At 39.9% G+C, this 17,675-nt stretch overlaps 1 protein-coding gene across 2 annotated transcripts in view; it reads right to left on the bottom strand.

Moving 5' to 3' along the window:
- The window catches only part of ZFPM2 (zinc finger protein, FOG family member 2), a 443,641-nt gene that overhangs the window by 142,893 nt on the left and 283,073 nt on the right, over positions 1-17,675 (bottom strand). For both annotated transcript variants that reach the window (XM_037133398.2, XM_037133397.2), the window contains one exon: positions 10,289-10,400. In XM_037133398.2, the coding sequence (XP_036989293.2) occupies positions 10,289-10,400 (112 nt within the window). The remainder of the gene's footprint in view (positions 1-10,288; positions 10,401-17,675) is intronic.

Below are 17,675 nucleotides of genomic sequence, written 5' to 3' on the forward strand. Positions count from 1 at the left end.
AGAAAGACTTCTTGCAAATTATAAACATGATAGTTAAAATTCAATAGTGAAGTTAAGAAATAAAGTTTGAGTACATCTCAGAAAATTGACTAAAAGTCAAGGAGATAATTGTGGGCATATTATTAAATGCATATTTTATATTGCTTTCCATATTAAAGATTAAGCAGCAGCTCATTCATTCATTCATAAATTATTAATGAGCACATACTCTGTGCCATACACTGCCATGGATGGCTAAATAACATACAGAATTCCTATCCTTGAAGAACTCTCATTCTGGGAGTGGACAAAAATGGCATTAAAATGTTTCACTAAATTCTAAAATGTCAAATATGAAGATAAATGAGAAAGGATGACATGGACTCAACATTCTGTGTTCCCTCACCCCGATTATCATCTTGAAACCCTAACCCCCAGTGCAGTGGCGTTCAGAAGTAAAGCCTCTGAGAGGTATTTGGGATATGAGGGTGAGGAACCTCGTGATGAGATTAGTGCTCCTGTACAAAGAGGCGTGAGGGAGCTTCCTGCTCTTCTCTCTTCTCTACCACGTGAGGACACGGCAAACTGGGAAGAGGGCTCTCACCAGCACCAGACACCAGATTGCCTGTGTCCTGAACTTCCAAACCTCTAGAACTGTGAGAAATAAATGTATGTTGTTTAAGCCACCCGGGCTACAATATTTCCTTATATAGCAGCCTAAGCTGACTCATACAGAGGAGAAAAGTGAGAGGAAGAAAGACTGAGTGAGACAGGGTAGTGAGGCAGACATTTACAGAGTCCTGAACGAGGTAAGAGAGGGTGCAAAGTGGGGACAGAGCTCAGGGCAAAGGCCTGAGGCAGGGACAGTTTTTGTATTCTGGCGTAAACATAACCATAGGGGTACCCCGGGCAGATCATCTAGGGCCGTGCGGCCAAAGTAATGACTCTGTAGGTTTAGTTCAGGGGTTGCCACGCTTTTTCTGTAAAGGGCCAAATGGTGCATATTTTAGGTGCTGAAGGCTGATAGTCTCTGCCAATGGCTGCAGTGGAAATGCGTGGGCCAGGTCTGGGTGTTTGCACCAGCCACCTCAGTGTCATGGTGCCGGGCAGCCACCGTGGCGGGAGGTGCTTCTAGTCTTTCACTTTCTCTGGGAAACCAGAAGCAAAGTCATCATCTACCAAGAGATGTCATGCATTTGGGGAGACAGAAGTCTGAAACAGTGACAGTGAAGATTAAGGAGAATAAATCTCTTTGGACAGGCTATACACACAGAGGGCTCTCATCCACCTCTGATCGGATGCAATGCGAACTGGTCGGCACTGGGTTCTGGTGGTGGTGGTTCACCTGATATATTTTGGCCACGTGTTTCTATAGCACTCACCATGAAGTGGGCACTGCTCTAAGCACGTCACCTGTATGAATTCACTTCAACTTCTGCCCAGAGAAATGTGGAAAGTTGGATTGATCAGAATGGAAGTATTGTCAGGCTGGTAAATGGCAGCAAGAGAGAAAGGTGAGGGGGTACAAGAGAGATTTGAATCACAAGGGCGGAAATCTAAATCAGGTAACCTAGAAGAAAAACAGGAGGGGCTGGTGGACAGGAAAACGGCGGTGCCGGAGTGAGGGGATAGGAGGTCCCTCTGCAGTTGAAAAATCATGGGAGACAGGTAATAAATGGATTAAGGTGGAAGATTTACTACTATCTTCTAGAGGGGTGTATCTACTGACATTATTTCTCGGGCAGATCAAGTCTTGCTTTTATTAATGGATGGACCGAGGTGTAACCTTGCACGTCTTCACTAAAATCCCGATGGACTCACGTGGGTCTCAGAACTCGCAGCAGCTGCCTCCCTGAGGGTGTCTTCAGGCTGAGCACTCAACGACACCCACCACCAGGCCCTCAGAAGCTCTAGCAGCCTTGTCCCTCACTGGTCGCATGTGAAAATTCCCTGCTCTAAACAGCGCATGCTCTGACACTCTCGTGCAAACACTGTGTGCTCTTGGGCACACAATTTCAACCTCCTCAGATGCCTCCCTTCCATTTCTCCAACTTCGATTCAGATTTTAGTAGCCAACCAAAATGCCAGACCACCTCTCAACTTTGCCTTGACCATGCAGGACAGAACCTGGTATAATGCAACCTGCATCAATTAAGGGCTTTCAATAAATCCTTCAGCTGGGTGTGGGGACAGTGTGTCATAGACCTCTGTATCCCTCGTGACACCCGGGCCACATCATGCACAAAACATGGGCTCAATTACATTGATTTTATTTGGAAAAATATCTCATGAAACAAAGTGTTAGGACAGTCAGAGAGATACTAGAGAAAAATAATTATATCACTAGGGAATAATTTAAATTTTATGGATGAGGAGAACTTGGTGGGCAAGGCAGGGATTTCTTTGTTCTTTTAGTTTGGGTTGTATAAGAAGAAGAGCAGCATGTAGTTAAGACAAAAACGTGATTTTCATTGGCAAACACTCTTCTAAAATTATATAAGAAAAAGAATCAAAGTGAAGAAAATGATCAGAGGGATACAAAAAAAGCTCCCACATCTTACCACCTCTATAGAAATACTTTGATAATTTTGAGGCGTGTCTTTCCACTATGTTTACCGATGCATACACCTTTTTAATATAGTTTTAATGACGCTAGGCTCAAAACCTCACATTCTGCTTTTTCACTTGGAGTTATAATCTAATAATTTCCCCTAAGCAACATACTGTTTTAAAGAAGTACTCACAATACATTACTGTGAAAAAAATCCACCCTAAAGAGTTGTGCCCCATGTTAGCTGACAAAGATACTTTGGGGGGTAGCTTTCAAGATTAGCATCGCTTTGAATGACAAGCGAACATCCCTGAATGATAGTGAGTCACCTCTCAAAAGACCCCACTCTTCGTTTTTCATTTTTATACTTATAAAACTGACATATTCTCAGGCCTTATCATTTGCCAACATCCTAACGGGGTTTTTACCCCTAAGAGACAGAAGCGTCATTCATGCATGAATCCAAGGTAGTCAGGGATATTTTTTTCCTCAGCATATGATAGCTCATCTAATCCACGAAGGTAATTAATAGTATCATCATGCAGGATTATTTATCAACATTTCATTAAGGAAACCTACAGTAATGTCGATATGAGAACAAATGTATTGTTTCATATAATACAGCCAACATCAATAATAACTAAGGACATAAAGTATTTGGTGCGACCAGAACCAGACTGGAATAACATCATTAAATCACTGACACAATTGTAAAAAACAGCAAATGCATAGCAAAAACAGGGAAGTGACAGAAGGCCCGATATTTGCTAAAGTTGCCGTCATCCTGCAATTTGCAACAGACAGCTCTATTGCACATAACACAGCCACTAGTGAGGTTACTTGTCTTGACCTTTAGAACCCCTCAGATAGGACGATTTGACTCAAAACGGTGGTTTTCTAAAGCAGCTATTTTTACAAGCGCTGATTCCTAGAACAGGCATAATAATAAACTGCTCAGCCCTGGAAACACCTCTCATTCTCACAGCAGAGAACTGGAAAAAGCCTCAGACGTTCACGAAACACGTTGGGTTTTCGGCATCGCATTATCCTGTGGTGCTCTGCGATCAATTACTGTTACACCACCATCATTAATAATTTTCTTAATGAAAATGATTCTGTTGATCTCTGTTGTATTTTAATTATCAGAGTTAAGCATAATTACACTGCAGCTCTGAGCTGGCATGTGGACTCCTTTAGGGTGCAATTTTGTTTTAACACACTGATAATGTAATTTTACATTGTGTCAGTTTGTTTGGTTATTATCCAGTTGTACAATTCCACTGTATTCCTGATAACAGATAATAACCTCAGTACCTCCTATATCCTGAAGTCATTTAAAAAGCAATATTGGAATTCCGCGACTAGCTAACTTAATCGCCTTATGATTTTATAATTCCTGCTGTTAAATATTTGGTTCAGGCGCCCACCCTCCTTTAACAATACTGTAAAACTAGACAATAGTATATGTTTTCCATGAATTACTGAATGGTCAAATACTGTATTTTAAGCACATTTTCCCCCTTTTAAATTGCATTTTTTTATGATATTAGGAAACACCCGAATATCACATTAGGAGATACTATATAGTTTCTATATGAAATTAGGTCCTTTAGGTAAAGTTACACATTAACTTGTAGGCTAGTTTAAAAATTGGCTGCCACATTACACAAGGCTATTGTTTCAAAATTCTAGCACCATGCAATAGGTCCTCTATTTTAAGGTGGAAAGCAGTCCAGATTTTGCAAGGATCCTTATAATGAAAGGCCTTTGTTTTGAAAAGTTGATCAATTTAGTCCCTATGCAGAAAGTTGCTCACCCAAGATAGGTCATATTAGAATTTCTGTCATTCATTCAACAGTGCCTAGTATAGGTCCTTGAACATGGGAGACAATCGATGTGGGTTTAACTGCATTAACCGCATGGTTACATCTGTGCAAACAAGAAAAACCAGAACTCTGAAGACAATCACAGGATGATACGAGATAGGTCTTCTAGCTGACTTCAAATTGCTGTGGCCCTAAAAATGACAGAGGCATAAGAAAAAGTACTGCTGTCACTGCTGTCTTAGTTTTTTTTTTAAGATTTTATTTATTTATCTTTAGAGGGGAAGGGAAGAAGAGAGAGAGAGAAATATCAATGTATGGTTGCCTCTCATACATTCCCTGCTGGGAACTGGCCTGCAACCCAGGCATGTGCCCTGACTAGGAATAGAACCACAATTGTTTGGTTTGCAGGCCCGCGCTCAATCCACTGAGCTACACCAGCCAGGCTGCTGTCTTAGTTCTTAAACACTCGTTCTTTAAAGCCAAAGCACAGAATGAGAAAAGGAAGTTTTGCTGATAAATGTGTATGTAATTTTGTGAAAAAGGGCAATAACCTGCAACCGTATCTTCGAAACTCTTCTAATTGTACATTTGGGAATTTAGGACAATAAATTCAAGATTGAATCCCAATTTCATCGTGAATGAGCTAGATATCTTTGAACTATTTACTTAACTTATCTCAACCTTGCTTTACTCATCTGTAAAGTGGGACTAATGCTTGCATTGTGAGTTTTTAACGGTGAATATGAAAATGTATGTACAGTGTTAAAACAATGCCTGGCATAGAATAAGTGCTTAATAAGTGGTAACTGCTACTATTAGTATTAATATTACAATCATTATCATCTTTATACTAGCATTTTATATGACTTTCCTTGAAAATTTAAAATATGATGTTTTCCAGACAAAAAAATATCCAATAATATTTTCTGGCAAAGGCTGCTGTTCTCTGATTTGTGATACAGGTCTCTGCAGACACTCTGGGTTCCCAGGGACTGGAGGGAATTCTTAGCTATACATCTTGCATGACACGATCATGTTCTCTTGCACACTTGCCTGATACCAACATGAAGGCCTGGCTTCATTTCCTCTAATTTGCACTGACTGACCACTACAGGGCAAATCAGACTGAGTCTAAGATAATTAGCCATCTGATATTAGTAATCACATATACAGTTAGTGTTTGGTGCCTCAAAACTCTGTGAGGTAGCCATTGCTGCTCCATTTTTATAGCTGAGAAGAAGCAAGACTCAGAGAGGAAAAATGATTTGCTCAGTGTTACATGTGAGCAACGGTCTTGTACAATGATATTGTGGCTCCATACACAAAACATGATTCTTCAGTGGTTAAGGGGAGAGTGAGGATGAGCCTGATACTTCCCCACTCTTTTGACTGTCTGTTCTCTGAATCTGGATACAGAGAGAATGTGGCTACTCTGAAATAACAACTCCAACTAAAAACTAAAAAAAAAAATTATGCCTCATTCGAAGTGAACCAAATGAATAAACCCACCTGCAAAAGGCGTAATTTTAAATACTCAGAAACATAAAACTTGAAGTAAGCTATGTTCCTGTATTAAAAGGCCACCACACTGTGCAATCACTATGAAGAAAACAACAGAATGTTGTATGAGAAAGAAGACACTCTGCTGCATCACTGAAACTAGCACAAAATATTACCAAATGTAAACCGTAATTGAAAAAGGAAAAGAAGACCATCTCCAACGTTCCACAGTGGATTTCAGCAGTCAACGGGCAGACCCTGAGCGTTCTACCCTGAGCAACCAACCTCCCTTTAACTTCAGCATAGTGCTTTTTAGTCTTTTTTCATCACAGATAAGTAAATTAGAATTATCTGGAGTCTGTTGAGAATCATGGCAAAAAACAGACGACCCAACAAGTCTGGTCCATCAATGTCTGGATGAGCTAATTACTTTCTGAAATGACAGGGGGTAGTTGAGGCAGGAAAAAAGTACACCAGGTTATAATATTAATGCCAAATGCTATACTTTTTTTACCTTGATAAAACAAGATGATGGCAGCCTGTCATATAGCACTGATTATATACAATTTTATAATAATTATTTGATGAACACCCTGGAAATGAAAATTTTATAATTATATTTAATTTTATAACTAGCCCACAGTTAATAATACTGTAAGAGGTGTAGCTCTTAAATGGTCATAGTCACACATTAAGTGACCTATTGACACAACATAAAAAATATTAAAAAATTCACAAAGCAATTAAAAAAAACACTACACATATGCATTTTACGTCCTCTTTGTAAATAGGTATGAATATACGCTCAGAAAGCCAAACCATATAATGATGAGGTTGGCATAGAATGCATAAGTAATGTACATTCTTAGCTAGAAAACAAAATAAGAAGGTCTGGGTGCATGAATGTTAGTCCAAGAAGCAACCATTTCTGTGTGTCTGGCAACAGCAGTTCGATTGTATTTGGGGGACTATTTATGTCCCATCTTAGTGGCTCACGTGAGGTTAAGTTTAGCTCTTGGCCCTAAGAGTGACTAGAGTCAGCCAGGGAGAGTCACTGTGATTAACTGGTTTAGGGGTTGGTATGGGATGCGCCCCAGTAAAAACACAGGAAAACGCCCCTTTTGCTGGAATTGGTGAGCTGGTAGAAGTCTAGAGCTTCCCACCACGTGTGGAGAATATTTCTGACAATGCAGCCACAGAGGAAAGAGGAAGCAGAAGATAGGAGAGACAGTCTGGGGGCAAGGTCTGCACTGGATTAAACTGAATACCCCTGGACTCTCAGTTGTACGAGGAGCTAAATTCCCCTAATCACAACACACACACTTTAATTTTTTTTTGCACAAGCCACCTCCATTTGGATTTCTATCACTTGAAAACAAAAGAGCCCTCCAAAATGACACACACATAATGAAAATGTCTCACACATTAGAGAACAAGTCCATACTCGCTAAATCTAAATTGCTGAATCCTTTCACCTACAGAAGTCACTTGTTTGGAGGAGGCTCTCATACCTGCAGCCTATGAAGACAAAGTGCCCACGGGGCACTTTCTGGGCTTGCCTTTTCCATGACTCCAGTGATCCCTACCGCAATCCTAGAACACTAAGGAATTCACGGAACTCGGAGACTCACTCTGGGTCTATCCCCTCCCCCCAAAGGAAATCTGAATCTTAGAAGTTATTATCAGGCCTCTGAAGCCCGTCTGGGTTCCAACCTACAGCAGAGCTTTCCCAAGTGTGTGGCCCCGAGCACCAATTCCAGTGCACATCCATCGGAAAGAAGATACGCACGCACTGTAGGAAGTCGCGCACTAATACACACGCTTTATGATTTCTGGGCATAAAGGCCTGAGTGTTTTGAGAGGATTTACTCACCATTTAACAGTTGCAGGGTGAAAGGCAGAGTCACACAGTACAAAGAGGACAGGATGAAGAATAGTCAAGACCTGGGTTCAGATTTGGCTCCATGTTACCTCTCTACAACCAAGGACAGCCGCCCTCCCTCCCTCCATCACAATGTCAGATTGTGTAAAATGAAAAAAAAACCCAACTACCTATTGTATCGAGCTGTTTAAAAGCCTAATGAAGAGAGCGTATTCTAAAATGTACAACTCAGACCCGAAGTTAGACAAATGCGCGTGCGAACTCCACTCCGACCACTGTGCACGTTAGCCACGGGCCACGGCAAATTACACACCCTACTCATTCTTCATTTCGCCTTGTTAAAATGAAGTAGTGTATTAACGGCCACACCGGAGGTTTTAAACGATTTCATAAAGTAAAGCATATACAGTAGTCGTTGCAGCCCCTGCTAGTTGTGCTGCAGTACCAATTGTTCTTGTACAGTGAACCATATCAAATAGCCTTCTGTAGGTTAAAAACTTAAATGGCAGGGATTCATATGGTTCATTATCATAATATATGAAGTGATTGTTAGAGTTTCTGGCAAACATTCATTATTTGTTTATCTAGCCAACAACCAACAAGGTTTATTTAGTGCTTTTTTTTTATTGGGGAGGTGGGGGCGGGGATAAGCAGCATGTCAGGCCAAAGGGAGAAAGGTGACTGAGACCCAGTCCTTGCACTCAGCAAATACAGAGTACATTGGAGAAGCAGCAAAAATAGCTTGGTTTTTACTTACTCTTTTTCTAGTTGCATAAAATGATCATCATAAAACGAGGCAAGGAAGAACAATGAGAGAAGGAGATGCAATTTGGTATGGGATTACCAGCGGAGAGGATTCAGGGTTGCTTAATAAATGGTGGCCATTATTATCCATGCACAAAGCTAGCACAGTTTTATGAGTTAATTCATTAATTAATAAGCCTCTACAAATTACTCAAAATTTATTGCCAGAAGGCTTTATGTCTGTCCAGCCTGCAATACAAATACCTAAAGTATTGTCCAACATTAAACTACAGTTTTGTTACTATTTTCCTTACATAACAATGTAACAATCATTTCTTCTAAAATGCCTGATTTACAAATGCACTGGATTTGGATTGTGATAGAACAGCTATTTCCTTGCTTCGTGCGTATTATAATGCCAACACGAAGATAAGATTTTGTAGAGCAAAAAAATTTATTCCCAGCAATTGACCCTATATTCCAAGTCACTTTTTTATTTTGCATTCTGAATGTGGGCATTGGGGGGGGAGGTTCACTATACATACTATTTCTTTCCACTTTAATAGATCATATTGACATATCCTGAGAAAACCTATCTTGTCTTCCAGCTAAAAGCTCCCACCAGGATACGACAGGTATTTGGGGTTATAGAATGAGTGGATACGAGACCAGCAATTTTAGAAGGGAAAAGAATATAATCAGATCCTGGTGTACAGATTTTTTTTTAGCTTGCAAATTCCCTCTTTCCGGTGTTTCAACTTTCAAAGGCTTATGGTAGTTTAAAGGCAATCCTCTTATAAGTGTACAAATTGTAATGATTATAGGAACAAGTTGTAATTGTTTCTAGCAAGTTTTTAAGAGTCTTTGATGTTATGATTAGTGTTTTATATGTTAATACATTGATAGGGGCGCTTATTTGCTTGTTCCCTTGTATGCTTTCATGGTTTCTAGGTTCAATGTGCAAATAAATCTTTGATCTCAGTAGGTCTATTTGGTTAAAAATGAAAGCTAAAAGAAATTAAACATGAGAAGCGCAAGGTTTTGCAATATTTGCAAAGAAGAGAGATTAGGGGTTTCACTGGAAAAGTACAGAGCTCGGGTCCGTAACTTGAATCTGGAGAAAAGTGCCCATAACGGCACCACACACAAGGAGGGGGCTGTGTTTTGGAGGGTCCGTCCCATGATACGCTATCACGGAGCAGCGGCTCCTTTGTAGCCAGTGTGTAGCTGTATGACGCAGTCTCGGTTGATGTCACGCTGAGCAAAATCAAAGGCAAAGCTCTGCAAGCCACCGCTTCCTCTTTTCCGTTTGCCTCCTGCCCTTCAGAAATCACCATGGGGACGAATCCCGCCTTCGTGATAGTTTCATTTCAAGCTACCCTCCCATCCTAACTGATTTCGAGAAACAGCCTGGACTCTGGTGGCTCCTGCAGCAAACACCCTGACACGAACTGCTAAATTTCGCAAGGAATTTACTTTCTGATCAATAATGCCTAACAGAGGAATCTGGGATTTCATCAAACTGGCCATTGCTAAAAACTAACCACAAGGAAGGGACCCGGCAAGCCACTCAGAAATGTACAGAGTTTAGAAAAATGTGTATGCTGCTAAGTAATTAATGGCATAACATTTTTTGTTTTATGTTGTAAAAAAAAGAAATAGTAGGCATTGCTGCAGATACGTGTAAGGGCTTCATAAGAGAAAAAGGGAGAGAAGATGAAATTCAACTCTCCACCCCCATTCCAGCTTGTCTGATGTGGTTTAGCAATGCTCAGCTTTCAACAGTTCCAGAGATCTCGCATTTACCTTTGCTGTACACAATGCAGTTGTTTTTGTTGTCTTCCACTCCTTGCCAAGTCACATCCAGGAGCCACTTGGGGCCAGCAGTCAGCACCATTGGGACCTGAGCCTTTGTCTTCTGCAGAAAAAATGATAACAAACAGATGCCATTGGCTTTCGTTGATTAAAAACTTGAATAATAGCTGTGCTAATCATTTTATTTTTACAAACAACTAAATCTCCTGAACCATAATCCAAGTCCTTATTCCCCTGTTTCATGATATCTTTTTAAGACGATAGAAGCTGTGAAGCTTTACTGCTTTCACTAATCTGAATGGTAGAATTATTATCAAGGATTTTCCCCCCCTAAATGATACTGGATCAGATCTCCGAGATTAGATACATCTCTCGTGGCTCTGAATTATAAAGAGCATGCAGATGACTTTCATTGCAAGGAGTGTTTAGAAGTGAACTTTAGACACATTGTACTTGACTATCAACAGGATCTCACTATTTCCTGAAACAGACGGGAAAGAATTTAAAGAATCAGGATCCATTTCAAAGCTCTATCCTGAGCAACATTTATATTAGAGTAGGAATTTATTCTGAATGAATAAAGCAATCTACTCACCCCCCTTTGCTAAGTGTGGATATGTAGTCTGACTATAACTGAAATGATAATAATGCTAATGATCCACCATACATTGTCTCCAGAGAGACTAGAAGAGAGGAATTGGGACTACATTCAAATGCAGAGCAAATAAAGCACGATATCCCTCCATCTGAGAAGTGCAGACGCAGGGAGACAAGTGATGTAATTCACTTTACGTTTTAAATATAAGGCTTTAAAGGCTCATCATTTTAGGCTGTTTGGCACCTGAACTATTTCTTTCACTATACTGATACATTTACAAAGCAGGAAACAAACTGGGGAGGAAACAGTAAGCCTAGCAAGAATCTGGTTTCTGATGAGTCACAGTGAACGGGCATTCAGACATTTATCATTCAGCAGCCCATGTTCCGTATATCAAATATCATAAAACCACAACACAGAGCACAATACGAGGGTCTCAAGGTAATTTTTGAGCTGCATTTTCACCTAGATATGATCCTGCCAAAGAGATCTCAGCCCAGCCTGGGACTCTCCCACATGTTATAAGCTATCACAAATTTCCCAAATTGGCATTAACAAGTGTTGACTCGGGGAGTTCCATGTAATCTGGCCATTTCAAATCTCTGAGGAATCTGGAAAAGCCAGGTCACCCGCTGAATGACAACCATGATAATGTATGAGAGGCATTTTTAACTGCAAAGCCATACTAAAACCTATGCAAAAAATGAATGCTAACCCATTTCTTGAAGTATCATTGTATTATAAGAGGTAAAACTACCATAAAATATACAATGGAAAAATTAATCATGATGGATACATTTTAAAAGAAGTCAAAAAAATATTTCACTATTAAAATAGCAGTGGTATACCTGCTCAATTATAAGAAATACTAGAATACTGACTTTTCATGTTCATACTTTGATTCATTTTAAAGTCTTAATTTTTAAAATAGGTACATTAACATTTGGCAAGCAAAACCATACAAAACAGTTATCTGAAAGCCCTATAAGGAAGAAGCAATTTTATATTATAATTTTTTCACAAGCTCGGCAAAAAATGTTATCCAGTTGTCCCTATGGTTACCAGTCTGAGTGACCATTTCTATTTACTCCCATTTTCAAAATAGAACTTGAGAACGAGCAAGCTTTTCTATCTTAAATGAGAGTGACCCATATCCAATGAAATAGTAGATCTCAATTATGCACATTTCAGTCTTTACTGCCAGGGAAACAGTTAAGTGCACGGATCAGGGTCAGCAGCTCTCCGAGCAGGAAGCAGACCAAGTAACAGGACAGAGCCCACCATCTATACACCTGTGCAGCATGGATTTCCTGGTCTTATTTGTAACATCCTCTTCTTCTGATTTTCAAGAACAGACTTCAACAATAGGCACCTGGCCCCTTTTCTACTGGGTTCTCTTATTTCATGGGAAGGATTGGCATTTTAAATTAATCTTCATACTCCACAGTTCATAATGCCACATGGATTTCTACACAGTAAATCAGCGTTTATAATTTTCAATAGATTCTGTGAAAAACAGATATTGACTACTTAAATTCTTTAGGGAATCTTTTAGTATAAAGTAAAACAATTGATCTTCCATTCATTCCACAAACAACCAATCAACCCAGTCCAATGCTTCGTGCTAGAAATATGAACAGGCTTTTTTTTGTTTGTTTGTGTGAAGGAAACAGATATGTCCTTAAAAAGTTTCATAAAATGCAAAAAGTAGCATGGTAGGGAGTGCAATCTCATGAGTAAATTGCGGGTCAGTGAAGGGCAAGAGAGACAGTCCTGTCCTGTGAATTCTGGGTGGATTTTGGAGAAGAGGTGACTTTCAGGCAGGACCTTAATGGATGTACAGGAAGAATTCACAATTGGTGGTAATATCATGGCCATAGTCTGAATATGAGTGTCGTGTACAGAAAATGGTGTGTAGTTCTGAGACTTTTTATTTTAGGTTCTTATAAAGTCTTCAGAGCTGTTCTTGGTATACAGAAAGCACTAGAAAGGCATTGGCTGTCATCATCATCATCATCAATATTATTATCATTATTGACAAGAGGAAGGGCAGGTTATAAACAGATCTTGAAGGACTGCTTCTTATCAAGCAGAACATTTAGTGATGAAATTGCTAAGCAGAGTAAAGCCAGTCAAGATGGCTTAAGCAGGAAGGATAAGTGTTCTATTATTTCATACATATTTTCAGACAAAGAAATTACAGCTCACTTCCAGTCAAGATGGTGGCATAGGGAAACATAGCTCGCTTCCTCCCACAACCACATGAAAAGTACAACAAAATATAGAACAATCATCATTTAGAGCCATCAGAAATCAAATTGAATGGAAGTCTGACAACTATGGAATTAAAGAAGTCGCACTCATCCAGGCTGATAGGAGGGGCGCAAACATGGAACGGGCTGGACCCACACCCACGAGTGATGTATAAAAATTAAGGAGGGATATCTTGGGAGTGAGGAGTGCCAGCCCCACACCAGGCCCCCATCTCATGATTCCAGTGCCTGGAAGATAAGTCCCCTTAACCTCTGGCTGAAAAAACCAGTGAGGATTGAGTTGGTGGAAAAAACTTCTGGAGCCCCAGGCAGTTCTTCTTAAAAAAGCCACACACTGACTCACCTACATAGACTCCCTCCCTCTGGGCTTCAGCACAGGGATAGCAGCTTAAAAGGAACCAGCAGCATACAGGGGGGAACTGAAGTGGATGGCATCAAGGCAAGAAAAGGCCTGTGTCCCTTTTCTGAATCCGCTTCGCACTGAGCCAGCAAGCTAGTACCATACCTGAGACTCCATCGACCTGGCTAATATTGTTTGCCCTGCCCTGGACATCATCCCCCTGAGACCCTGCCCCACCCAACTTATGTCCCACCCAAGCTGCTTTTCCATATGTATGTTTAGTCTTAGCTCATGCTTTACAACTTCCTCAATCTTCCCAAACAAGCAGCAGCTGGCCTCAATGATCCCCAGGCATGGCACTAGCAGCGGCCAGCCTGGATTCACAGTTTGGCTTCACCTGGGAATCTCCAAGCCCAGCACAAGTAGCGGCCATCTCGGATTACTTTATAGCTCAGAGAGGATAGCCCAGGGTAAAACATAGGTGGGGGCTGACCCTGCCCTGCACCACCCAGGAAACTCCTGGCAACTACAGACCAAATCAGAACACCACCACCCATTCTGCCCCTGCACAATGGATCCTCCATGGAGGGCAGAGGGCGGTGGTCAGTGGTCACAGTCAGTCCTCCTAGCTGACTGTCCTGGGTAAATCCCTCCCCACTGACCTACCAGCTGCAATCAAGGCTCAACTACAAGAGGAGGGTATACTCAGCCCACACAAAGGGTGAACCTCAAGTACCCAGCATGGGTGATAGGGAAGGTGGTGCCACTGGATCCTACAGGGCACCTACTACATGAGGCCACACCACCAAGATACAGAGTCAAAGAAGCTCTCCCTAATACACAGAAAGAAACACAGTGAAGCTGCCAAAATGAAAAGATAAAGAAACATGGCCCAAATGAAAGAACAGATCAAAACTCCAGAAAATGAGCTAAATATAATGGCAATAAGCCATCCATGAGGTGTAGAGTTTAAAACACTGGTTATGACCTTAACAGCATAGAAAAATCCAGTCAGAAACTGAAGTAACAATTTACAGTGAAACAACAGTAGAGTGGATACAGCCAAGAATCAAAGTAATAATTTGGAACATAAGGAAGCAAAAAAAAAACCTAATCAGAACAACAAGAAGGCAAAAGAATCCCAAAAAAGGAAGACAGTATAAACAGCCTCTGGGACAACTTCAAGAGGTCCAACCTTCACATCATAGGTGTGCCAGAAGGAGACGCGAATACAAGAAATCAGAAATCTGTTTGAAAGAACAATGAAAGAAAACTTCCCTAATTTGGTGAAGGAATTAGACATACAAGTCCAGGAATCACAGAGTCCCACACAAAATGGATACAAAAAGGCCTACTTCAAGACACATCATAATTAAAATGCCAAAGGTTAAAGATAAAGAGAAAATCTTAAAAGTAGCAAGAGAAAAGAAGTTAGCTACAAGGTACCCATAAGACTGACAGCTGATTTCTCAGAAGAAACTTTGAAGGCTGGAAGGCATTGACAAGAAATATTCAAAGTCATGAAAAACAGGGACCAACAGCAAAGATTGCTCTCCCCAGCAAAGCTATCATTTAGAATCAAAGGGCAGATAAAGAGCTTCCCTGGCAAACAAACAAACAAAAAGACCTAAAGGAGTTCATTATCACTACTCCACTGTTATATGAAATATTAGTGGGACTTATTTAAGAAAAAGACAACGAAAATCTGAACAATAAAATGATACTACATATCTATCAACAATTGAGTCTACAAATCAAACTAAGGAAGCAGGAAGAACAGAGGGAGAATCATGGATACAGAGAGCGTTTTGATGGTTGTCAGAGAGGAGCAGATATGGGGGAATGGGTGAAGAGGTGTGGGAATTAAGAAGTACAAATATGTAGTCACATAACATCCCTGGGGATGTAAAGTACAGCATAGGAAATGAAGTAGCCAAAGAAATTATACGTATGACCTATGCACATAAACAACGGTAGGGGGATTGCCTGAGGCAGTGGGGAATGCTGAGTGGATTCAGGCAAAGAAGGAAAACCAAAATAGCATAATCAATAAAATATAATTTAAAGGCAACCCACTGAATTTGAAAAAGAAAATAATAAAACCTTTATGGAATTAGGGGAAAAAAAAGCCCTGGCTGGTGTGGCTCATTAGATTGAGTGTGGGTCTGAGAACCAAAGGGTCTCTGGTTTGATTCCCAGTCAGGACACATGCCTGGGTTGCGGGCCAGGTCCCCAGTAGGGGTCATGTGAGAAGCAACCACACAGTGATGTTTCTCTCCCTCTCCTTCCCTCGGTCTAACAAATAAACAAAACTTAAAAAAAAAAGAAATTGCAACTCAAAGATTAAATAATTTCTTTTAGGTAATTATTTATTTACCTAAAATTAATTTATGTTTAGTTCTGTTTTAAACTACTAATCCTAGGATGACCAACCCTCAGGTTTTCCTGGGATTAAAGGATTTCCAAAAATGTTACACTTTCATTGCTAATACTGGAAAGTCCTGAGTGAACTGGCATGAGTTTTTTACTGCCCTTTACTATTACTACTATTAACATAACATTAGCTGTTTATATTTGGGTACTTGCTAAATGTTGCATATTAAGTACTTCCCCAGAATCTTTTTTTGATTTTTCAACTCCAGCAGTTAGTCATAAACATTTTCTCCAGTTTTGTATGTGAAAAAATTAAGATTTAAGGCAGTTAATGTTGTAGCATAAATAAAAATCATTAATAATATCTTTCCTTAATGATGAGTTAGGCATAACACCTTTTAAATGCTGAAAGCATTTCTTATGTCTGGGTATAGGTAGAATATAACTTACTAAGAAACTAAATTGAAGAGAAAACAATTTCTTTTAATCCAAATCAGTAAAGCAAAAGCAAAAATGTACCAAAGACTTCCTGAAAGCTATATCCAAGCTGTAAAGTAAGTAAGTAGATAAAAAAAATCTCAAGGGACCAGTTATTACAGTTTTGAGGAGGTAAGTGAATTTCTTTCTGAAGAAGTCAACTTTCGTAGAGATTGACGGCCTTCAAAGAAGATTACCAAGTGTGAGAAGGAAAGAGTTAGTCAGGATTATATGAAATCTACACTCCAGTGAAATCCATGAATAGAAAATAATAATATCCACATTGATCATTAGACTCCCTTCCTGTGCCTTGTGCCTTTCTCTATCATAACGGTTCATTCATACAAGGGTTGAGTGGAAGCAACTTTACATTCAATGATTTTAATTGCCCTAACTTCACAAATGAAGAAAGTGAGGCCATGATCTTTATCCACTACCCTACTGAGAATACAGGTGGCACATGATGGGAAAAGAGAGCAAACAGAAAAGGTGTGGCAGGCAGAAAACTGGTCCCCAAAGACGCCCATGCCCTAGTCCACTGAAGCCTGTGAATATATACCTTGCCTGGAAAAAGGGATTTGAAAGATATGATTTAGATTTAGGAACATGAAATGGTGAGGTAACCCTGGATTACCTGGAGAGACCCAATCTGAACACATCAGTCCTTATGTATTAATAGAAGAGAAAGGCAACTGTAGATTAAAGAGATTCAACATGAAAAGGATTCCACCTGCTTCTGCTGCATTTGCAGGTGGCATGCTGAGGCCTCCAACTAAGGGATGTAGTGGTCTAGAAAGTGGGTAAGACCCTTGGTTACAGGGAGCAAAGAAATAGAGACTTCAAGTTTTACAAACTTAAGAAACTCAATTCTGCCAATAAACTGAATGAGCAGAAAATGAATCCCCCCAAACCTCCAGAAAAGAACACATCCTGATAAACTGATCTAAGTCTAGAGAGACTCATATAAGAGTTCTGATCTACAGAACTTTATGTATACATTCCTGTGGTTTTAAGCCACTAAGTGGCTTAAATTTGTTTTGACCACAACAGAAAACTAATACAAAAGGCATTCAGAATTACTAAGAGTTTTTTTTAAATAACAACTTTTTCATTAAATGTGCTCAAAAGTATAAAACAACTTTCCTTTAGCTGGAATAGCACCAAATCTACACTGTCATTCTAAAATTACTAGATATGTTTAATATTCTTGCCTTAAAGTATAAGAAATGGCACAGTGATGACTAATCATTCTTTCTTCTATCATTAGGAATTTAAAACATTTTGTGACTCACCATTGACCTTATAGTTGAGGCACAG

Source organism: Artibeus jamaicensis, unplaced genomic scaffold (genome assembly GCF_021234435.1).
Source record: "Artibeus jamaicensis isolate MK-2021 breed Jamaican fruit bat unplaced genomic scaffold, CSHL_Jam_final scaffold_916, whole genome shotgun sequence".
Classification (NCBI taxonomy): domain Eukaryota; kingdom Metazoa; phylum Chordata; class Mammalia; order Chiroptera; family Phyllostomidae; genus Artibeus; species Artibeus jamaicensis.